This window comes from Podarcis vaucheri, assembly GCF_965113315.1.
Source record: "Podarcis vaucheri genome assembly, chromosome: 16".
In the NCBI taxonomy this organism is placed as follows: domain Eukaryota; kingdom Metazoa; phylum Chordata; class Lepidosauria; order Squamata; family Lacertidae; genus Podarcis; species Podarcis vaucheri.
The window spans coordinates 29,677,412-29,702,242 of NC_138754.1; the positions used below are offsets into that span (position 1 = coordinate 29,677,412).

Here is a 24,831-nt window from a genome sequence, read left to right on the forward strand (position 1 = left end):
AATTACCAGCTCACCTCTTGCCCTCCTTGCCCTATTGCCTTCTAAAACAAATGGTTAATCTTAAATTTTTATCTTAAACATATGTCAAGGATCTTGAGTTTCACATCAACATTGAAAGATCTCCTTCATTTGAAGGTTTCCAAACAAATGCCTGACCACTATATATCAGGACTGCTTGGATGGCGTCTTCCTGTCTGGCAGGGGGGCTAGGCTGGTGGCTGACTTAATTTCAGGATAAATACAACTCTTACAACTATATGAAATAAGAATCTAGCATTTCTTAAATCCTTTGCATAATTACATTTAAGCCAATATATTTAATACACAACACAGGTAGCCTCTTAAAAGGAATAAGGCCTTTGTAAAGTAGAAAAAGGAACTCAGTTTAAAACAGTTTCAAAAGAAGCCTCTTCAGTTTACACCCCCCCCTTCAGCCAGCTGCTTTTCCCATTAGCTCTTCCCAACATTTATTGCCCTTTAACTCTCTCAGTTTAAGAAAGAAACAGCTTTAAAAAAAGACTTCCCAAAAATGCTCTCTTTCTGCCAGCTAGATGCTTCTCCATTTGGTCTTGGCCTTTTAACCTTAGAAAGAAGATCTGGCTCATTTTACTGGGAGGCACATTGGTATTATTTTACTATTTACTCATTCCTAATTATGTTTATCTCTGCCTTTTTTATCTTCTGTAACATGTAGGGTCAGTGTCCTCACTCTCAGTCTGTAATTCCCCCTTTTTACGACTTTGAGAATTGTTTTCTGCTATCAATCAAGGGGCCCCCTTGTCTAGGAGGAAAACATTGCCAAGGTTCTCTAAACAGCTAGTCTTCTTGCCTGGCATGAAACATTTGAAAATCTAAGCCCATTTAATTTAGGAACCTGATCAAACATTAATAAAATGCAGGCTTATGATTAGATGCCTCACTTTTTCAGCAGGGGGCCGGTCCACCGTCCCTCAGACCATGTGGTGGGCCAGACTATGTTTTTTTGGGGGGAAATGAACAAATTCCTATGCCCCACAAATAACCCAGAGATGCATTTTAAATAAAAGCACACATTCCACTCATGTAAAATCACATTGATTCCCAGACCAGCCACGGGCCGGATTGAGAAGGCGATTGGGCCGGATCCGGCCCCTGGGCCTTAGTTTGCCTACCCCTGAATTTACCATAGTGTCATACCTTGTGTTGCATTAGGTCCATTAAGACGGCCCTGACGGTGTTCCATTGCACCAGAAGCTGTTTAGTTCTGCTGGCCACATGACCCAGAAAGCTCTCTGTGCACAAACGCTGGCTCCCTCGGCCTGAAAGCGAGATGAGCGCCGCAAGCCCATAGTCACCTTTGACTGGACTTAACCGTCCAGGGGTCCGTTACCTTTATCTTTATTTATTTATTTTTTTACAAGAAAGCGAGGGGCAGGTGGGGCTTGTCAGTCTGGGAAAGTAGCCCATCTAGGAGATGGAAAGCTGCAATTCTAAACCTCTGCTGCCTTGCAGGACAGAAGAAAAAGCTAAGGAGTAAACCTACAAATCCGGCGCTAAGACATGGCATCTTGTACGTCTCCTTCCAGCAACTTCTGCAGCCAAGCTGGTACCATAATGTCTTGCTCTCCTTTCATCTGGACCACATCAGTGAGGTCGAGGGGGGTGGTCCTGTTGTCTGGGCAGGCCAGGACCTCCATATATACCACCCAGGCTTGTGCCCCAGGAAGGTCGCTTCGGTGCTGCTAGCACAGTCGTTTGACTCTAGCCCTGGAGGTGCACTCTCTTGTCTCTAGAGACAGACAAATGCCAACAATACCCAGGGCCACAGTTGTCTTGATTTCATACAGAGCACTAAGCGTTAAGCCAGGGGTAGGGGTAGGAAAGCGGGTGGCGCTGTGGGTTAAACCACAGAGCCTAGGACTTGCCAATCAGAAGGTCGGTGGTTCGAATCCCCGCGACGGGGTGAGCTCCCGTTGCTCGGTCCCTGCTCCTGCCAACCTAGCAGTTCGAAAGCACACCAAAGTGCAAGTAGATAAATAGGTACTGCTCTGGCAGGAAGGTAAACGGCGTTTCCATGTGCTGCTCTGGTTTGCCAGAAGCGGCTTAGTCATGCTGGCCACATGACCCGGAAGCTGTACGCCAGCTCCCTTGGTCAATAAAGTGAGATGAGCTCTGCAACCCCAGAGTCAGCCACAACTGGACCTAATGGTTAGGGTTCCCTTTACCTTTACTTTAGGCAACCTAAGGCCTAGGGGTCGGATGCTGCCCAATTGCCTTCTGAATCCGGCCCGGGAATCAGCATGTTTTTACATGAGTAGAATGTGTGCTTTTATTTAAAATGCATCTCTGGGTTATTTGTGGGGCATAGGAATTCATTCATATTTGTTTTTTCAAAATACAGTCTGCCCCCCCCCAAGGTCTGAGGGACGGTGTACCAGCCCACGGCTGAAAAAGGTTGCTGACCCCTGCGTTAGGCAGTGTATTCCATTAGAGTGAGCTGAAGGGAATCTGTTGGCTAGGAAATGATGACCTGTTGCAATGTTGTTCTGCAGGTCCCTCTTGTACGTTAAATAGAACCTGTTCAGCCTTTACAGCATGAATAGACATGATGTTATTGATGAAGAATGGGCTGCCTCCAAGTTAATACCAACATTTTGTAACTGACAAGATGGCTTTCATCCTTCCAGCCTTGGCAAGAAACAGGAGTCAACCGATTAACAAGTATCTTTTATTGAGCCTCGGACTATCAAAAAAAAAAAAAAAAAAGCACACCAACTGCAGCTTAGTACTGCAACGCTCCATTTCCGTCCAAACTATCCACTAAAAATGGAACCACTTGTTAGTATAAAAGTTGAACAAGGTACAAGTTTAGCTTACAATGAAGTTAAATTGGAGTTGCAGATATAATTTTAGTTTCACAGATTTGTGCTGCTAAATGGCAAAGATAAAAACACTGAGAAGAGTTGACTATACAACCTCCTGCAGTGTTCCTTTTTGCAATAGATTGAAAGAACACACCAACATTTTTTGATGGAGAGTTCAAGGGAAACTGTGTTCTTAAAAGGAAGTCAGTGGGTGATTAAGTGAACTGGTCAGATATTCAGCCCATGAATCACATTTTCCAAGGAACGGATCATATGATTTCGAGAAAACTATGAAGTCTAAAATGCAGCATCTTGGGTTCCTCAGAACTGGGATTGTCTGCAATTACTGAGTTACTCAATTCTGGAGAATTCAAAGCTACAACCAAGAGAGCTCTTATGAACCGGTTAACTGCAGTCTTTGGGCACCAAAGAATAAGGAAGAAATTGGTAACACAACTATACTGCATCACTTCCGACAGTTTTGGTGTGACACTTTCACATTAAAACCACTAATTTTCCTAAAGCCTTTCCCTCCAAGTATCGGAAGAGGGCTTGTCAATTTAGGAAGACTACTGTCTGGAAGTTCAAAAATGCCATTTTTTCTGTCAATGAAAAAACTCTAAGGAATGTCGCAAAAGCACCCAGCAGAGACACCCTGAAATTTAGGAAGACACCTACTATGTGATACATTGCTGGGTCTGTGGGTGGGATCACAAACGATAAACACAAGCCACCAAGCAGTGCAAAATCTAGTCCTTTCAATAACAACTTCTGAGCAAGGTCAGTTGAAATGGGAGAATGCACAACAGCTGAGCTGGGAAGACTCCTCTGTATAATCTGCTCCAGGCAAATGCAATCCATATTGTGAAGAAACCTCTCCACTGGGCAAAGAGTCAGGGAGAAGAGACTCAACCAAAACAATGCTATAAAAAGGAGTTCTCACTGACTGTCTGGGTCATGGCACCTTGGACTGGGGGAAGGAGGAGGCTCACATGGCATGACTTTTCTGTACAAAATAGTACCTTGCTTGAAAAAAGTTAGCAATTTCTGGGAGAAGGCTAGGCTAGACACATTGCCAGATTTAGGGTGGTACGGGCAGTTCCCTTGCACATGGCACTAAGCAGAGGAGTGGAAAATTGAGAAGATCCATCTGGGGGAGCCAAATTTTGGCCTTGAACTGGGTGCCATATTACGAAAAGTCTGTCCCTGCTAGAGAGCTTCTTCACAAATCTAGTTTTCTATGTTGTTGTTGTTTAGTCGTTTAGTCGTGTCTGACTCTTTGTGACCCCATGGACCAGAGCACGCCAGGCACTCCTGTCTTCCACTGCCTCCCGCAGTTTGGTCAGACTCATGTTTGTAGCTTCGAGAACACTGTCCAACCATCTCGTCCTCTGTCGTCCCCTTCTCCTTGTGCCCTCCATCTTTCCCAACATCAGGGTCTTTTCCAGGGAGTCTTCTCTTCTCATGAGGTGGCCAAAGTATTGGAGCCTCAGCTTCACGATCTGTCCTTCCAGTGAGCACTCAGGGCTGATTTCCTTAAGAATGGATGTGTTTGATCTTCTTGCAGTCCATGGGACTCTCAAGAGTCTCCTCCAGCACCATAATTCAAAAGCATCAATTCTTCAGCCTTCTTTATGGTACAGCTCTCACTTCCATACATCACTACCAGGAAAACCATGACTTTAACTGTACAGACCTTTTTTCCTATGTATTATTAATATTATTAGGTGGAGGATCTAGAGACCCATTTACTCCACATATCTACTAGGACAATTTTCTTCCTTCAGGTTGCAAAATTATATGGTTCCTCGAGTTTTCTGAACCAGACAGGGCCATGTTTACTTTTTTCCACAAACATATCACTAATGAGCACCTTTTAAATAAGATCAAATCCATTATCGGAAACGACTAATAGTTTAATGCGATTATTGTGTGCCAGACAGAGATATTAAGCAGCTATTTTAAAAGATGTATTAAAAAACATAGACATAAATAGGCACCAAAAAACCAAACAGAATTCAGATGTTTCCTAGGAGGGGCAAAAACTCAGAGCCTTCATCACTTTCCTTCAGTTAAAACAGCTATTTTTGCTGGTTATGGAATTGCATCATTATTACAAAACAGCCTTATTTCTTCCGCCCTGTTAAGTTTGCCTTCGACAACAGCAGATGGTGCAATTATACAGTCTACCAAAAGGAGGAAAATTTGTGTACACCCAAGCATAGCCTCTCTCTCCCCATAGGACACTCCTAACAGTGAAAGCATCTCTAGGCATAGCCCTTAGAGCAGAAAAGTCCAAGTTAACAGGACCCAAAGAGCAAGCTCATTTCACAAAGTCAGGATAGGAAAAGAGTGGAACCCTATAAAGAAAACCGTTGTCAGAAAAATGTAGGAAGTGGAGCAGAGGACTAGCGATTTCCATTCAGAACAGATGTTCCAAAAAGAAATCTACACCTAGCATTACGACGAAGAAAATATTTGCGTAATTTTCTCAGCCTGCCTAATTAACAAACAAAGTAGATTTAACATGAAGGGAAGAGGTTCCCTTTCCTTCCTTTGAAGCAATTTGCCCCTCCCCAAACCAATACCGTGGAACCTCGGTTTTCAAGCATCTTGGAAGCCGAACATTTCAGTTTTCGAACGCCGAAAACCCGGAATTGCTTCCGTTTTTGAACGCAGCTTGGAAGTCCAATGGCTTCCGAGGCGTGTTTCTCCATTTTCTCAATGGAATTTGCTGACCGTCCCGTTGAGCCTCGGTTGTCCAACATTTCGGAAGTCGAACAGTCTTCCAGAATGGATAATGTTCGACAACCGAGGTCCCACTGTATTGCAACATTCGAGAAATCTAGAGCTGTGACTATTGCCAATCCTTTCCAATAAAAGATCCTGTTCTTTACTTTTTAGGACATTCGCACACTGCCAATGCCGTGAAGATCAGTGAAGTTTAGGCACCGTCCCCAGGTCTGTCTCAGCAAAAATGCTCCTTTGCTTGAATATGACATGAGCAACAAGTATCTTAGTAAAGGTAAAGGGACCCCGACCATTAGGTCCAGTTGTGGCCGACTCTGGGGTTGCGGCGCTCATCTCGCTTTATTGGCCGAGGGAGCCGACATACAGTTTCCGGGACATGTGGCCAGCATGACTAAGACGCTTCTGGCGAACCAGAGCAGCGCACGGAAACGCGGTTTACCTTCCCGCTGGAGTGGTACCTATTTATCTACTTGCACTTTGATGTGCTTTCAAACTGCTAGGTTGGCAGGAGCAGGGACCGAGCAACGGGAGCTCACTCCCTTGCGGGGATTCGATCCACCGACCTTTCGATCGGCAAGTCCTAGGCTCTGTGGTTTAACCCACAGCGCCACCCACGTCCCTTAAACAAGTATCTTAGCTGCTCCTAAAGTCAAACACCATTTGGGTCCTTTATACCTATTTCCTCCCTGCAACGTGCCTAGAACTCTGAACTCATGAATGTCCACTTAACAACGAGCATTTGGCATAATAAAATATAATAATTGAAACTGCGACTATGAAATGGGTGTTTCTCCTGAGTTGTTAAGAGCAGATGTATGCAGTTAACCTGCACAAAATCCTCAGCATTAAGTTGAGGGATAAAGGATAACTGTAATAGATCATCATTAAAAGAAAGCAACCTCGTTTGCCCTTCCCAAGATCATTTCTTTGATATATTTCTGAAAATCGTGGCAACGACGACAGAAGCTGCTCAGATTTAACCTTGACTAGGAGCAAAGTAAATTAAGAGTGAAACTACTGCAACAAGCATGACAACACTGATGTGTTGATACTGTAGTACTGAGACTCCTGCCAAGTTTCCAAGGCATTGGTTAATGCCCAAGTCAGCGTAAAGGTATACTTCCTGTCATTGAAACTCAAAGGTCACCAGCTGGAACCCAATAACCAGTGCTATGCGACAGTAGCAATTATATTAATTATTGCAGTTACTGGCAGTTCCTTGTTTCTGTTACTAGTCACCAAAGGGACTCAAGGGATGGTGTTTACCAGTAAGCACAGCTATAAGCTTATTTTACTATCAGGTAGACAAAGAGGTGATCCTGTGGATGATGATGATGATGATTATTATTATTATATTTTGTAAAGGAAAGCAGTTTACCTTTATCTTGTAGCTAATAGGAGCTATGTTCCAGGATTTTTAGGTAGCAGTTAGGTGGGTAAGGTAAAGGACGCCTGGACAGCTAAGTCCAGTTGAATTCAACTATGGGGTGTGGCACTCATCTCGCTTTCAGGCCGAGGGAGCCGCTGTTTGTCCACAGGCAGCTTTCCGGGTCATGTGGCCAGCAGGACTAAACTGCTTCTGGCGCAACGAGACAGAAACCAGAGCGCATGGAAACACCATTTACCTTCCTGCCAGTGGTACCAATTATCTACTTGCACTGGCGTGCTTTCAAACTGCTAGGTTGGCAGGAGCTGGGAGAGAGCAACGGGAGCTCACTCCATTGCAGGGATTCAAACTGCCAACCTTATGATCGGCAAGCCCAAGAGGCTCAGTGGTTTAGACCACAATGCCACCCATGTCCCTAATTGGGCAATATTGTGCCTGTTTAGCAATGGGACCCTTGTAGGACAGGAGTGGGGAACCCTTTTGGCTCTGTAGGGATGGGTCTTGCGGGCCAAATCTGACAAATGGGTGGAACTGACAACCTGCAGATTAACTGTCAAGTCACAATGATGTCAGCTGCAAGATGCTTTGAAGTCGGAAGGTGCTGCTAAAACAAATTTGTTTATTTTTCAGGAGATTCTAGATTTGCAGATTTTGCAGGAGAATCAGGAAGAGGTTTACATGGAATCATGGCAAACAGAGCAACATTTAAGCCTCACTCATCAGTTGATGACCGGGAGTTAAATCCTGCTGCTTTGGCTGTGCACACCTGTTCCCTGTACCCAACACAGGATTTAACCCTGCCTTCCTGTCTCATCAGCTGTCACCATGAGAAAAGTGGCATAGCAGGGCTAATTGCGCACGCGCACGCGCACACACACACGGCAGGCCAAGATCAGCTTGCGGACTGGAGGCCCCCCCCCCATTGTAAGCCTAGAGAGATCTCCAACTAATACCACAAGCAGGTACAAACGCAGATGACTGCAGTTTTTGGTTAGGACTCACGAGTTCCTTTAGCTGTGACCAGAGCAATAAGGGGAAGTCTGCATGCCAGACGGCACACTGGTTTTGCAACAGCACTCTGTTGCAAAAGCATTTTTGCCTTTGATGTGGGGCTAATGGGTACTACTATTGAGAAAGCAAAGGTCTAAAACCACACGGGGCATGTGGAGTAACTGCAGCGTAGAATTTCGCAAAACTCCACAAAAATATTACAAGCTTTGAAATACTCGATATGCACTCCTGTCAAAGTGCATTCTTATTCACAATGGCATCACTCAAGTATTTCAATGTTATCAGAGGGGGAAAATTGCTGGAACCACTGATTTATTAAATGTGTTGCACTGTTTCTAGGGCACGGCCTCCGATTTTCATAGGCTGCTCCTGAAGCTTATCGGTGTGCCCCAGCTTTGAAATGCAAGATGAAAAATTCACTTAGAGCTGCTCTGCTACTCACGTAAGAGCGATTTCTAAGAATGCAAGGAACGAACAATGCCTGTTGTGAAATAAGGCAATGCACACACTCTCACTATACTGAACACTCACTACAATTAAGGCCAAAGAGCACTTAATAGATGGCATATATTGTGTCTGGAATTGAGGTATTATACAGTGGAACCTCAGTTTTTGAGCGCCTCAGAAACTGAACGATTCAGAACCCGAACGCCAAAAACCTGGAAATAATTGCTTCCATTTCTGAATGCACCTCGGAAGTCAAACAGCTTTCAAGCTGTGTTTCTCCATTTTTCCTCAGTTTTCAAATGTTTTAGAAGTCGAACGGTCTTCCGGAATGGATTGCGTTCAAAAACTGAGGTTCCACTGTACCCCCAAATCAGAAGCTTAAAGAGGCGATGGTGAAAAGCACCCTTAGGCATGCATATGTAAAAGAAGGTGATTTAAAATCTCTCATATTGCACTTCAGGTTATTCGTCTTTAATTACAAGGCAAATCAGTCACATAAACCCATTTTTCTTATGCTGGTTGTTTTCCAGATAGCAAGATGATCTCCAGCTGTATAAAAGGAATCAAGTTCTTGTGTGGAGGTGAGAGATTTGGATCTCCCTTAAAGCTCCTTGATCTTTTTGTCTGTGCTTTTAATATTGATGTCCAGAGTCTCCACCTTTGTGGTGAGGCGGCCCAGAATTTCATCCTGCTCGTCGATTTCAGACTGTAGACCCAGAGCGAGGTTTTTCAGGCGGCCCAGCCCAGAGGACATTTCATCTGCAAATGGATGGAGACAACGGAGCAGGGTTAAGAGCAAGGATACAGGGCAGGAAATGTGTTTGGGAAGTCAATTCATAATAAAGTAGCTACTCCAAGAATATTCTGAGCGAAGGAGCCAATAGTTAAAGAGGATGGTTGTTCCTTATCTGTGGCTTTGGAATAATAATAATAATAATTTATTATTTATACCCCGCCCAACTGGCTGGGTTTAGCATTCAGGGTGCGCTCTTGCAATTGTTAGCCTTTATAGTGTCACAGGACTATTTTTTGTACAAACTAACGCAGCTACCTCGGTAAATAATAAATTATGATTATGATTATTTATACCCCACCCATCTGGATGGGTTTTCCCAGGCACTCTGGGCGGTTCCCAACAGAATTAAAAGCACAATAGAACATAAAACATTAAAAACCTCCCTAAACAGGGCTGCTTTCAGATGTCTTCTAAAAGTCAGATAGTAGTTTATTTACTTGACATCTCATAGGAGCGCACCACTGCCTGATTCCCTGCAACCTCACTTCTTGCAGGGAAGGAACCGCCAGAAGGCCGTCGGTGCTGGACCTCAGTATCCGGGCTGAATGATGGGGGTGGAGACGCTCCTTCAGGTACACTGGGCTGAGGCCATTTAGGGCTTTAAATGTCAGCACCAACACTTTGATTTGTTCTCAGAAACGTTAAGGTAAAGAGAGCACTGCTGCCTTCAAACATATTGCTATTTCTGATCCTCTTCCAACTCACGACCACTGTCTTTTTGGAGCAGCAATTAGTAGAAGAAGAAGAGTTTGGATTTGATATCCCGCCTTCCACTCCCCTTCAGGAGTCTCAAAGCGGCTAACATTCTCCTTTCCCTTCCTCCCCCACAACAAACACTCTGTGAGGTGAGTGGGGCTGAGAGACTTCAGAGAAGTGTGACTGGCCCAAGGTCACCCAGCAGCTGCATGTGGAGGAGCAGAGACGTGAACCCGGTTACCCAGATTACGTGACTACCACTCTTAACCACTACACCACATTGGCTCTCTAGTAGTTAATCACATCCACTTAATTTTTGGCATTCAAAAGTGCAACTTGTAGAATCTGATGAGAGCAGCTGCTATTGTAGTGGCGCCCGCCCTGTGGAACGCCCTCCCATCAGATGTCAAAGAGACAAATAATTACCTGACATTCAGAAGACATCTTAAGGCAGCCCTGTTCAGGGAAGTTTTTAATATGTAACACTGTACTGTTTTTAACACTGATTGGGAGCCGCCCAGAGTGGCTGGGGAGACTCAGCCAGATGGGCGGGGTATAAATAATAAATTATTATTATTATTATTGCGCATCCCTTAATTTCTGCACAGCAAAGGAGAGGAACCTTTGCTCCCCGCCCCCCCCAATGTTGCTGAACAACAACTTCCATTTCCCCTAGCCATCGGCCATGCTTGCTGGGGATGATGGAAGTTGAAGTTCAGAAACAACTGGAAGCCAAAAGTTCTTCTGCTCCCGTTGTGCAGGAAACAGAGCCCTTGTTGGCAATTTTGCAGGAGAAAGCATTGCGCAGCAAAGCAACCTGTCTGTCTGCTGCCACCCTGCCATATCCTTTCACTACTCCAATTCCTTTTATACCCCCTGATTAATCAACAGAAGATAATTAATAACAGTCCTACATTCTTGTTTTTCAAGTTGTTTGAAGACTTCTTATGTAGCAAGCCACTAATTGAATTATTATTAACAAATATTGATGTTAATCATTTTTCCATCACCTCCTATTTCCATGAAAAGAGAATTGAAAACAGGGACACATGCTTCTCTCTGCTTGGGAGAAAGCCCCAAAGAGATTCAATTTCAGGTAAGGAGCTGGTATTAAGCATTAGAAAGTTCAGGCTGTCATTACTCACCTAAGTTGTTATCGACTTTCTGATGGTAAGCTCGGAGGTGTTGATTCCTTGGGTAACTATCAGGTGGGAACGAAGACTCTGAACTGGTTCCAGTGGTACTATGCTCTGGCAAGGGGAAAAGGTGAGTTTTTAGACATTCGCCAAACACCAATTGATGGCTCCAGTTCTTTTAAAAAAAAGAAAACTATTTTAATGTAGCATGTGTGCCTTATGGCAAGTATGGTTTTATACTGAATTACTGGAACACATAATTTACTAATTAAAGGTGGTTTGCAATTGGAAGTAAACAACACAATCCTTTTCTTGCAGACCTGCCAAATCACTATTCTTGCTTCTGTAGCCTAGTTAAGAGGCAAATTTGGCTTCTATCAAGAACTGCCATACCAAAAAACCCTGAATGTCCAACTCCTCCAGGCCTGGCATGGCCCTTTAAACAAGTTTAAACAAACCTGAATTATCCAACTTTCGTAGGTTTGGATGACTTTCCTGGTACTTTGACTCCTGTTCTTTGCTAATGGAGATGGCTTCTTTTAATCTGGAGATAAGAGAAAAGACAGGTACCATTACCAGTGTCCAAATAGGCCTTGCATTAAGTGCAATGGCTTTTAGAAAAATCATTTCCCTTTCTGCAGTCTTTCCACACCCACACGCATTCATTGTGGTTTCCTCGCCTCCCTGGCTCCTGATCAGTTCAGAATGAGGCTACAGGGTGGGGGGGAAACCATTTTCAAAAGAAACCTGGGGATGCACTGATCTTAAAAAATCCAAGGATGGAGCTGCCAGGAAAGCACAATGTTCAAAAGGCCTTGCTTCAAATGCTGCGTTTTGATGCCTTTTGCATCTTTCCTGACTCTGCTGAGAATGGTCCAAAGGTAAATGTAAGTACCACATTCTGATGCAATTAAGGGAAAAGTTGCAATGTGATTTGAATCTTTCCTGGCCCCACTGAAGAAGAACGCTGGGATCAATCTGAAGTCCAAACTTCCACCCCCACTCTCCGACTCCCAGATATCACGATTTACACCTTTCCTAGCTGGGAAGAGAATTTGGGTTGCTTACTTGTTGCTTGCTTGGTATTCGGCAGCCCCGTTCTGCTCAATCTTGATCTCTTGTGGCTTGGCTTTGAAGTAATTCACAAAGCCGCCAAACACACTCTTAATGCTGTTGATGTGTCTCTGGCTTGTTTTCAGATCTTGATCCATCTTATCCACCATTCGTTCGCTGCGTTTCAGTACCTCGCCTTGCCGTGTGAGCTCCTATGGAAAACAAGAGTTTGTGTTTTTTTTAATCATTTTTATTGATTTTCCAATTAAAAAACATCCAATTAATATATCAAATCATAATCCAATTAAAATAAAAAACTAAATAAACCACAAATTATAATCCAAATTATAATTATTGATTTTTGGGGGGCTGCCCATAGCTGGACCTCTGAAGCATATCTCCAAATCTCAGTCCTGCCCTGCCTCTCCTCGTTGTTTCCATATTTTCCACACCCCGATTTTAACGCTTTAAAGATCTCTGTCCCTGGATCTATGATTCTCAATCATGTCAGACATCATATATCCTTTCGTCCGTTGAATACAGCTTTATTTGTGTATACAGTGGTACCTCAGGTTACAGATGCTTCAGGTTACAGACTCCGCTAACCCAGAAATAGTGCTTCAGGTTAAGAACTTTGCTTCAGGATGAGAACAGAAATCGTGCGCGGGCAGTGCGGGAGGCCCCATTAGCTAAAGTGGTGCTTCAGGTTAAGAACGGACCTCCAGAATGAATTAAGTTCTTAACCCAAGGTACAACTGTATATATTTTTCCAACTGTCTTTTTACCAAGAGTTTTTAAGGGGTCTGAAGAAAAGCGCCGCGAAATGTTTTAAGTCCGCAAAGAACCGGGTTTTGAGAATTGCACTCCCTGGTTGTATTGCCACTCAAGAAGAACATGAGACGAATCTGCTGGATCAATGGCCAATGGCCCACCCAGCCCAGCCTCCTCTTCTCACTGTGGCCGACCAGCTGCCTGCAGGAAGCTCTCAAGCAAGAGCCGAGCCCAAGAGCCCTTTCCCTTCTTGAGGCTTCCAGCAACTTGGATTCAGAAGCCTCACTGGCCTCTGACCATGGAAGCACACACAGCATAGCCAAAATGGCTAGTAGCCAATGATAGCCTTTGGCTCTATGAGTTTGTCTAATCCTCTTCTAAAGCCATCCAAGTTGGTGGCGATCACTGCCTCTTGTGGGAGTGAGTTCCACAGTTTAATTATGGAATCTCTCAAAGGACCTGTTGATGGCATTTTACCATTGTACTGTTGAGAGTGTATTAACTTATGGTCTCTGTGTGTGGTTTGGGAGCTGCAGGGTCAGGGAAAAAACAATGCTGTCCAGGGTTGTAAAGACTGCGGAGAGAATAATTGGGCGCACTCTTCCCACCTTGGATCAAATCTACGCTTCCAGGTGTCATAAGAAAGCTGCAGAAATAGTGCAGGTTAGTGCGCACCCCGGAAATGATCTCTTTCAGCTTCTGCCTTCTGGAAGAAGGTACAGGGTTATAAAGACTAGGACTAGCCACCAGAGAAAGTTTCTATCGAAATGCGATTTTGGTTTTAAACGCAGTGTAAGGTAGTCTCTATAGGAGTATATTGTATATAATTATGGGGTATCAGCATTTTTAGGGGGCTAACCAAGTTGGGATAGCAGGCTTGCGGGTTTTTGAATGTCTGATGTAGATTTTTTCAATTTCGTTGTTCCATATGGGACAACGACAATAAAGATTATCGTATCGTGCTGTGCGAATAAGTGCTTTCTTTTGTCTCTAATCCACAATTTAGCACAAGCTGGAACAAACCCAAGCAAAGCCTTGGGCTCCCCCTTTTCCCTGCAGTATAGCTGGAATGAGTTCTTCACCAGTAGTTCCCCTTGCCCAGAAATCTGGACTGTCATGTTCTGAAAACCAGAGATTTAAAACAAACTCCGATTCGTTTCAGAACAAAGCCGCTTCAAGCCATTGGTTTTGCTTGTTTAACTAACCAGAGTTTGTTTTGGACTGTAATCTTTGACTTGTAAGAAGTGACAAGTCAAGATTCTGGGAAAGAGGGATTAAATGCTTGTGATGTACCTCCTTCGGACTATATGGGAGTTGATGGGGATTCAGGAGAGTGATCCCAAGGGTTTGCTTGGGCTTATTTCAGCTCGTGCATGTGCACTAAACAAAGGTTTAGTACAATTGGAAAAGAGGCCCTTTGGTTCACTAGATTTCTTCAGCAAGGTGCTGCGTAATGCTGATGTGATGGTGATGAGAAATAGGAAGTAGTAATCCTTTCTATCTCCACGGTATTTTCTTGAATTCTATTTCTACTATAACATTTATGCAGCAAGATTTGCTGAAGGCATGAGGAACCTAAGATGTGAAGACTCTGCTGATGCCTAATTAAAGCTCACCTGCCTACTGAACGGCACCTGCTCATTTCATGACCTGCTCCTTTTTATTTTTTAAACCACTACCTGAAATATTTGCCGGTCCAAGTTCCTACCTACAAGTGAAGAACAAAAGACTGCAGTCTCTCTGCCCAATTTCCCTCTAGTCTGATCACAAGACTCTTTCAGATAAGGTCTGATAATTTTCCCAGGGAGCAGAAAAGGCTCCATTTGGCTTCAGCCTCTAGAAAACACCGCAGTTCAGTCTATAGACTAAGAAAAACAATAACTTGGATAGATTTCAACCTTGATTATTATTAAAAAATATCTTTATGAGCTTGTTTCAATTTGTCATCTTCTAGTTTATCACACACTCTGGGATACAATTATTTGAAGGAAATGGACTAAGCATGCAATTTCATTTGCACCGCACTTGAAGAAATCAACACCCACGGTTGGAGAGGACAGAACTAGCACTCGTTCCTAGTACTTTCATAAGTTCAAAACACTTCACCTTAAGCATCTTTTTGTAATATTCCTAACAACAATGGAAGCCAGGCCACTACTGTCCCCATATTGCAGATGCTGAAGCCAGCAGTGCCTTGACTAAGTCCACCTGGAAAGATTGGAATCAGGGACGTCCCAATTCAGTACTCAGTAACTCTTAGACTTTGGTTTAAATATGTATATCAGGCACGTCCAACTCCCAAGAGACTGCGATCTACTCCCAGTATAAAAAAACTGGCAGTGATCTACCCAAGGTGGCAACTAACTGGGGAGAGATTTGCCCAGAGTTGTTGAGTTTTTTGGGGGAAGCAAAGGTAGAGGCGCTGCTTTTCCATGATCACTTTCTCTCATCCTGCGATCCACTCAGGGCACCCCAGCAATCTACTGGTAGATCACGATCTACCCATTGGACATCCCTGATGTATATGAATGGAATAATTTGAACGCAAAGTTAAGCACTTGTATGGCTGGAGAGCCAAGGCCCTACAAATAAACTTACTAGGATAAAAGGCACCAGAAGATTGCCCCAGTCATACCAAGAAAAATTGAAGAACAGCTCATAACGGCTAGTCTTTTGGTTTACTGTATTTATTTTTTTTTAAAAAACAGCCTCACTTCTAGAAAGACATTTCAGGAGGCCTTATATTAGTGGTTCTGCCAACCAAAGATGCCTAGCAGTGATTCAAGTCTAGGCTTCATAATTAAAGGAAATGATTAATAGGAAAGACTATGTAGTCAGGTGTATGCAGAAAGTGGCTGAAGTAGGCCTGCTCTCCTTTCTAGCCACTGGCTTAGAAATCAAGCACATTTACAAATGATAGGTCCAATGTCTTCAGCAAGTTTCACATATTGTTTTGTTTTACAAGAAACAAGACACCGTGGTCTGAGACAATGACAAAGTCCATCTCCTTCAGAGAGATGTCCTTTTACAGCTGCTCAGTTCCACCTGCCCACAATAATCATTTCCCAACAAAAGTTCTTACATGGATGTACTGCCATGTCTTCAATGAAACCAAGATACAGTGGTACCTCGGGTTAAGTACTTAATTCGTTCCGGAGGTCCGTACTTAACCTGAAACTGTTCTTAACCTGAAGCACCACTTTAGCTAATGGGGCTTCCCGCTGCTGCCTCGCCGCCGGAGCACGATTTCTGTTCTCATCCTGAAGCAAAGTTCTTAACCTGAAGCACTATTTCTGGGTTAGCGGAGTCTGTAACCTGAAGCATATGTAACCTGAAGCGTATGTAACCCCAGGTACCACTGTATAAAGCAGGCTTCCTCAACCTTGGCCCTCCAGATGTTTTGAGACTACAATTCCCATCATCCCTGACCACTGGTCCTGCTAGCTAGGGATCATGGGAGTTGTAGGCCCAAAAAACATCTGTAGGGCTGAGGTTAAGGAAGCTTGATATAAAGGCATATGGTGCACAGAACCAACAAATTCAGATGCTGTAACTGACATGAGCTGATCCCGTATACTTTGAAATAACGTTGGAAAAGTTGGTTGGAAAGAATGTTGGAAATAAATGTGTGGACCAGGGGGTCGGCAAATTTTTTTAGCCGCGGGTCGGTCCACTGACCCTCAGACCTTGTGGTGGGCCGCAGAAGTGGCACCGGGGTGAGGTGGGGAGCTGGAAGAAGTGGTGAGGGGGTTAAGTAGTCCTCCCCCACTCTCAGCGCTTATCTTCTCTGGGGCTGCCGCCACCACCATCGCCATCGCGGCTGCTTCTGGGTAGAGGGAGCTCGTCCGCTCCGTTCCCTGGCCCGCAGGAGCACCAGGGCGGTACAGGGAAGATGAGTGGCACGATAAGGCTGGCTCCGGAGAGAGGCTGCTTAAAATGACGCTCAGCCAGCTCCCTTCCTCTTCTAGGCAGGGCGGGGAGAAGCCAGGAGGAGAGAGGGAGGAGGCGCTGCTGTGGTGTGTGTGAGGTGGTGGTGGGGAATGGAATGGTGCAAGGGGAAAGATGGCGCAGCCCGAACGAACAGAATCCCCACGCCGATCCAGGGACAGTCCGCAGGCCAGATCCTGAGGGCAACTGGGCCTCATCCGGCCAGCGGACCTTAGTTTGCCAACCCCTGGTGTGGACAGACTCTGAAAGTCTGCCATTTCTGAAAGGGCATTTGAGGATGTACTCAAAATCATCATGCAGCTTTTATCCCTAAAGTAGTATCCCGGTTTTTTCCTCAGTTCTCAGACTCTGATCCTAAACACTTGGATGTAAACTGCACTGAAATCAATCGACTTACAGTGGTACCTCTGGATGCGAACAGGAACCGTTCCAGAGCCCCGTTCGCATCCAGAGCAGAACGCAACCCGCATCTGCGCATGACGTCATTTTGAGCATCTGTGCATGCGGCGAAACCCGGAAGTAACGCGTTCCATTACTTCCGGGTCGCCGCGGAGCGCAACCTGAAAACGCTCAACCTGAAGCAACTTTAACCCGAGGTATGACTGTACTTCCAAATAACACATAAGTTGACATTATTATAGAAAAAAATACTGAAGGAAGTTATTTTATCAAATATACTCCCCATAAACTACAGCAAGGTCAATCTTAAGATTCTTGCTTACCTCTGCGGCAGCTACGCCAATATTCTCAGACTCATAAATGAGGGACAGAGCGTGGTTGCTGCTGTCCACAGTGGCCTGGGACCGCCTCAGGACTTCTTGCTGCAGGTACCTCTGTCTATCCGCCCCTTCTCTAGGGGGCTCATTACTTTCATTCCACTTGACTGGCTTTAAGTCTTCATCCTCGTCTTCGTCAAAAGGATTGTAGCTTTTTGAGTAAGCCGACATAATTGCAGCTCAGAGTGCGGGTCTTTTCTATGCGTGAATGTAAACAAAAGGGAGACTAGAACGAAACCAGACCGATGTTTTTCAGACCCAGATCAATGCCTTCATGCCAGAGATCGCCAGCAACGATGGGATGGAAAGCCGGATTCTGTGAAAAGAAGTGAGTAAATTTAAACACAGATTGAAATGATTTGACAGAACACCATATAGGAACAACTGACAGCTCCTCCCCCAGCTCCAAGCTATTAAAATATATTTTTGCTCCACTTTCCTCCAAACTCTGACAGGTCATGCTATTCGGATTAGTGTGCCAGAGGCTTGGTAGAGGAAAGGGCAAGTCAGTCAGGAAATAGCAAACTGCTCCAGATGACCCAAAATGGGCGGAACCAAGCCACATTCTTGCCTTCTTCCGTACCACGTGGCTCAACCCATTTGTTTCAAACTTCTCAAACTGCCTGCTTTGCCGGTGTATTTTCACAGCTAGAGTACCTGCCTTTCGACAGTAGTGTTTCAGCAACACGCACTGCATGTTTTGATCCATGGAAGCAGGAACTAGTATGTGGATGTGGGAGAAGCTCAGATCTTATCAGCTTTCGATTTATACCAGTCCTATGGTATACCTTTGCCTCATCTTTCCATTTAAACCACTTCCAATGCTACAAAGAGGCCACCTTTCAAAACTTGATGCATCCTTGCTTTACGCTGGTTGAAAAACAGAGGAGGTTGCGGTAATCGTGGATCAAACTATCCTCAAGAAGACACTATTAGAGAATTCAGCTGTGTGCTGCAAGTTCTGCCACTAAGACAAATAGCTTCCCATTTTGGCTATACTGTCAGCACACTCCTTTTGCAAACCCTAGAAACTTTACTGGAGGTTTTTTTTGGTGGGGGATCCTTATCAGCACAGTATGTTTGAAATGCAAGAGCACCCCCTGGCCTAATCTGAGAGCTTGATTAACCGTTCCTTGTCTCAGGACAACCTGAGTCACTGCATTATGCCAGCCCCTCCTGACCAGATCAAATAGCATTTTGAAGGCCTATATTGCTCACATCTCTCAACAAAAACTGGTCACTGCAGCCTTAAGACAGGCACTCTGAAGTCTGCCCCATCATGACCACCTGAAGCACAGCCTTTAGAAATTTTTACTTGCTATGTGGGATTTTCTGCCTGTGAATATTAGGTAAGTGCCTAATATCAGGTCAGTGGTTCTCGAAGGGTGTGTCAGAAGAGGATGGCAAGTGTGGCGGGGAGATTCAAGGACATAATGTGTTTAAATCAGTGTAGTATAGTACTGTTTTACCTTGGTTTTTGAACAGCTTAGTTCTTGAACGTTTTGGCTCCCGAACGCTGCAAACCTGGGAGTGTTCTGGTTTGCAAACTACTTTTGGAAGCTGAATATCCCACGGGGCTTCCGCGGCTTCCTGCAGCCAATCAGAAGCCATGCTTTGGTTTCTGAACATTTTGGAAGTAGAACGGACATCTGGAACAGATTCTGTTCAACTTCCAAGGTACGACTGTATATATATATTCCAGAATATGGATATCTTTTCAAAATGAGAGCAAGAGCATCAAGCGATATGGAGGACAACCCTAGTTGTGATCCAGAATTACCATTTGAGCAGTGCTGGAGAAGACTAATTGAAAGCTGTATTTTGGATATCCAATGACTTCCCTTCTTCTCCTTCCATAGTTCATTTTACGTATCATACACTCCTGCACATTTTATTATAACTATTCAAATCAGTTTTCCTCTTTTACATTTGTTAAAAATTATTTACTCTCGAAGTTATCTTAGTGCTGCCAGCATTTTCAGCTGTATACAGTTATTTTCCATATAATCAAGAAATGTTTTCCACACTTCTTTAAATATATGTTCTTCTTGCTCTCTTATCCTATGTGTTAAATCTGCAAGTTCTGCATATTCTGTCAACTTAAGTTGCCAATCCTCTTTAGTTGGGACCTCGCTCACTTTCCATTTTGGGGCTAACATAACACGGGTCGCACTTGTTGCATGAAGAATCTTTTCTGACACCTAGGAAATTCTGTCTGGGTTCAAGATGAGCAGGTGACAGCAAAGGTTACAAGGTTTTTAGCTGGGGCAATCAGAATAAGACCCACTATTTGACTATTGATTAAAAACCCTAAAATGTATTCTATATACAGTGGTACCTCGGGTTACATACGCTTCAGGTTACAGACTCCGCAAACCCAGAAAAAGTACCTCGGGTTAAGAACTTTGCTTCAGGATGAGAACAGAAATCGTGCTCCGGCAGCGCGGCAGGCCTCATTAGCTAAAGAGGTGCTTCAGGTAAAGAACAGTTTCAGGTTAAGAATGGACCTCTGGAATGAATTAAGTACTTAACCCGAGATAACACTGTAATTGACTTTGTTTCTATTCTTTGTATATCATACTGTTGTTTTATTGCTATGGCCGATAGCTGATGCAAATAAAGATTCATTCATTCATTCATTCTGTCTGGGTTATTTCCAACAGAAAAGACTGGGATTTTGGGGGGGGAAAGTAGTTTTAAATATTTTTTTTTCAATTCATTATAAATCATTTCCTAATATACTTTTATCTTTTTACATGTCCACCACATGTGAAAAAAATTTCCCTCTGTTTCTTTACACTTCCAACAGGTTTTATACTTTCTGGATGTTTCATGATCATGTCAGGTTTCCTCCCACCCTTTGGCTGTGCATCAGCAGAACAAAGCAATTTAAGTTTACCAGTTTAAGAGTGCTTAATGATCAGAGCAAAAGAACAAAGCAACCCTTCTTGGAATGAAGGTGCTCCCAATTAAGGTGCTCCTCTTACTCCCCCCCCCTTCTTGAAACCTGATCCCGCAGCCACTGAGCCTTCTCCTTGCCCTTGGAGATAAAGGCTGGACGCTTTCTAGCGAAGGGGAGTCAGTTCTCTCAATCTCTTCCTGTTCTGCTTCTCCTAGTTGTTCCCTGCTCAGCTCTGCCCAGCTGTTGTTTTCGAACTATGTCCCTCTGCAAACCAATTCTCTAAATCTACGCTACTCCACTGTTCCTAGGCAGCTTCAGGATCCTGGTCAGGAGCAGGAAGTGTGTGTGTGTGTGTGGGGGGGGGGGTTCCCACCATTCCTCATCAGATCTGTAATCCTCAGTCTGGTCTCTGAGATATTATAAAGTACGTAGCTGTGTTCCACGTTATATATTTATCAAGCACTACTAGGAGTTATTTCCTTTTGTTATGCAACATATTTCTTATCAATACAATTTTTGGGGTGGCATGAGCAAATTTTTATTCTGAAAGTGTGTCCCAGAGAAAAAAGTTTTGAGAACCGTTGTTTTAGGTCCTTGCTAAAGACTTCTTTGTTTAACAGTCTTTTCCTGCCCTGTGATCCAGGCAGTGTGCTTGCATTGCTGAAGCAGGCTTACCCAAATATACTAGCTTTAGGATCTGATCTCATGATACAAGAGCACTAGGACAAGAGCATTACACAAGCTAAGAAGAGGCTGTCTGAGCAATAATAAACTAAGACACCAAGGATGTGTAAGACACCTTATCATGTGCACTTGGAAGCAAGCCCACACAGAGCAATGAGACTCATGCCATTGTCAATTGGTAGTTGCCAAATTCTTTGGGACTTACTTTGCAGGAAGTGCAAGTAACAATGCAGAGAATGCTCCTGGGCCCAACTCCAAGTGCTAATTTTGGCACTTTACATCTTAGAATCAAGGTAGTTAAATGATCAATTAGCTCCTGTTCAGATCTTAAGTCTTCTTCAAGGTGTCCCTACCAGGTAAAGTGTGGCAGAAGGATACAGAAGAAAGGACCTTTTTAGTAGTGGCATCCCAGCTATGAAATGCTCCGATCCGAAAGGTTCACTTGGTGCCCACCTTGACATCATTCCAGCACCAGGCACAGGCATTTAAAATTTGTTTCAGTGTTAAATTTCATTTTTATCAAGGCTACTGTTGCTATGCTTTTTATAACGTTTGATTAACTTATTTTAGGCTTTTTAGATTTGCATTTATTTTTGTTAAAAGCTACCCTGAAAACATACCCATGGGATGGCACCATACCAACATTTTTAAATAAAATTAAAAATAAATACTACCCACAGACCTAGGTCAGGTGTTGAGCTAGCAGCAGCCCTAACTCTGGGTTTAAAAATAAAATAAAAAATAAGCCACTTTGAGCACTATTTTGGATCAAACAGCAGGATAAAAATAAACAGTACGCCAATGGAATTACTATCATGAACCTAATTACTCATCACCACTAGTTTATTACCATCAACAAAAACACACACCATACAATTCAACATAATCTTAAGTACTGAGCAAAATACAAAGCAAAGTATAACTGGAGTGCAAAGGGATAGAGGTTTTTTTTAAGCGATCTGATGAAAGACTATCCCCCACCTGTTTCAAAAAGGGAACCTGTGGCCCTCCAGATGTTACTGAGCAACAGTTCACATTCTCCCTGGCCCTTGGCCACGTTGGCTGAGACAGATGGGTGCCGGGAACTGAAAAGCATCCAAAGAGCACCAGCTTGCCAATCCATGGCATAGAACAGGGTGTCCCGAACTAGGGTCTCCAGCTGTTTTGTTTTTGGACTACAATACCAATACCAGATGGCTTTAAAAAAATCTCCATCCCTTTGCCCTCCAGTTATACTTTGTATTTTGCTCAGTACTTAAGATTATGTTGAACTGTATGGTGTGCATGTTTTTGTTAATGGCAATAAACCTGTGGTGATGAGTAGTTAGGTTCGTGACAAGTAATTCCACAGTATATCATATTTCAAGGGTCAGCAAGGCTGTTGGGAGGACAAAGCGACTCAGATCCCCCCCAGGGAAGCCTACCTCTTGTTCTGAGGATAAGAAAACACAGGGAGGGGTGTGAGCACCATAAATGTTTCCTTTTGCTCCTTGGGGGTAGGGCGGGGTATAAACCTGGTTAATAAGATGTCAATAGACCATCCTATCACTGCAGATGGTGACAGCAGCCACGAAATTAAAAGACGCCTGTTTCTTGGGAGAAAAGCAATGACAAACCTAGACAGCATCTTAAAAAGCAGAGACATTACCTTGCCAACAAAGGTCCGTATAGTTAAAGCTAGAGTTTTCCCAGTAGTGATGTATGGAAGTGAGAGCTGGACCATAAAGAAGGCTGATCGCCGAAGAATTGATGCTTTTGAATTATGGTGTTGGAGGAGACTCTTGCGCATAGCTGTCAACGTTTTCCCTTTTTGAAGGGAAATTCCCTTATTCTGAATAGGATTCCTCGGAAGAAAAGGGAAAAGTTGACAGCTACGCTCTTGAGCATAGATCAGCAAGCTTTTTCAGCCGTGGTCCAGTCCACCGCCCCTCAGACCATGTGGTGGGCCAGACTATATTTTTTGGGGGGGAAATGAACGAATTCCTATGCCCCACAAATAACCCAGAGATGCATTTTAAATAAAAGCACACATTCTACTCATGTTAAAACACACTGATTCCTGGACTGTCCGCGGGCTGGATTGAGAAGGCGACTGGGCCGCATCCAGCCCACGGGCCTTAGGTTGCCTACCCCTGCTCTTGAGGGTCCCGTGGACTGCAAGCTGATCAAACCTATCCATTCTGAAGGAAATCAGCCCTGAGTGCTCACTGGAAGGACAGATCCTGAAGCTGAGGCTCCAAGACTTTGGCCACCTCATGAGAAGAGAAGACTCCCTGGAAAAGACCCTGATGCTGGGAAAGATGGAGGGCACAAGGAGAAGGGGACGACAGAGGACGAGATGGTTGGACAGTGTTCTCGAAGCTACCAGCATGAGTTTGACCAAACTGCGGGAGGCAGTGGAAGACAGGAGTGCCTGGCGTGCTCTGGTCCATGGGGTCACGAAGAGTCGGACACGACTAAACAACAACAACAACAACAACAACAACAGACCATGGGTAGTTTGCCTACCCATGATATATCATATATAAACTTCAACGTGAGGGCTGCTACTAACTCAACACCTGGCATAGCTCTGTGGGTAGTATTTTTTAATTCGTTTATTTATAAATGTTGGTACGGCGCCTTCCCATAGCTACGTCCTCAGGATAGCTTTTAAACAAAAACAAATGCAAATTTAAAATAAGGCAATCAAACATTTTAAAAAATAGCACCCCTGATCCCTATATATTTATATTATATATTTATTTATTTACGGCTATTAGCCCATAGGTCTAATGATCCCTGGTGCTGCTAAGCTTGGGATGATGGGAGTTGACCATCCTAAGGAGGAAAAAAAAAGGGAAAAGCTGCTTTCTGTTAGCCCCTTTCCCCGGCGCTCACTCACCCACCAGCAGCAGCTCCCCCCGCTCTTCGCCTTCTCACTTCCCGTCACGAGCCGAGTCTGCTTCCTCGCCTTCTTTCCTCAGGCAGGTCAGGCGGGCCAAACCACTTCTCCACCTAAGGCGGGGGGGGGGCGTGGAGAGAGAGAAGAATATGGGAGGGGCGGAGAGCAAGGGAAGAAACGAAACAAGATGGACGCGGTCGGAGTGAACCAACCACCGCTTTGAGAGAGGGGTCTTTTTTTGAAAGAAAATATTACAGAATTGTAATTTCAAGGCTTTTTGATCCTCGGGAAGAACAGCTCACGGTAGGCGGAAGCAGACATTTGATTTGGTGAAAGGAGAAAAAGTGGTCAATACGCTTTAGGCACATAAACACAGTCTAGCCTGAGAGAGTTAGTTGGTTGAGTCTCTGTCTTTTTTTTTTTTTTAAGGTCGGGATTCCAGGAATGAAGCCGCTGCGGGCGCCGCCATGTTTGTCACGTGCCGCAGACATACACGCCTTGCCTTTAGACTTTAGTAAGTGCATCGGCACCATCTCCGGTCCTTTCGATGGGAAGGTGTTGGATTCAGACTTGGCCATACTTTAGAGTAGGCTCACTGAAATAAAAGCATTTTAAGGATTTTGATTTTAAGAGGGCATACGCAAAATCTGCTTTAGAACTGCCCTGACAAATTGAATTCAGTGCTGCAGCTGAGCAGACATGGTTAGGATCGGGCTGTAAAGTACAGGCAATTCTTAACAAACATA

At 44.1% G+C, this 24,831-nt stretch overlaps 1 protein-coding gene across 2 annotated transcripts; it reads right to left on the reverse strand.

Moving 5' to 3' along the window:
• Nucleotides 1-8,888: 8,888 nt before the first annotated feature.
• SNAP29 (synaptosome associated protein 29) lies at nt 8,889-24,216 on the reverse strand. 2 transcript variants are annotated; one of them, XM_082203472.1, is made up of 6 exons: nt 24,086-24,216; nt 17,562-17,931; nt 12,136-12,332; nt 11,526-11,611; nt 11,077-11,181; nt 8,889-9,198 (listed from the first exon to the last, which is right to left on the reverse strand). In XM_082203472.1, exons 2-6 carry the CDS (start codon nt 17,784-17,786, stop codon nt 9,041-9,043), a joined length of 771 nt encoding a protein of 256 aa, XP_082059598.1. In that variant the 5' UTR covers nt 17,787-17,931; nt 24,086-24,216; the 3' UTR covers nt 8,889-9,040. The 2 variants fall into 2 exon arrangements, with proteins under 2 accessions (XP_082059598.1, XP_082059599.1); XM_082203473.1 differs by having other exon boundaries at nt 24,090-24,200.
• Between the last annotated feature and the right edge of the window lie 615 nt (nt 24,217-24,831).

Excerpts from the sequence above, each read along its gene's own strand:
- SNAP29 (XM_082203472.1), bottom strand. The coding sequence starts at position 17,786 with ATGTCGGCTTACTCAAAAAGCTACAATCCTTTTGACGAAGACGAGGAT. Across the intron at positions 11,182-11,525 it reads ACGAAAGTTGGATAATTCAG|AGCATAGTACCACTGGAACC; the intron begins GTTTGTTTAAAC and ends TCCCCTTGCCAG. Across the intron at positions 9,199-11,076 it reads GAAAGTCGATAACAACTTAG|ATGAAATGTCCTCTGGGCTG; the intron begins GTGAGTAATGAC and ends ATCCATTTGCAG.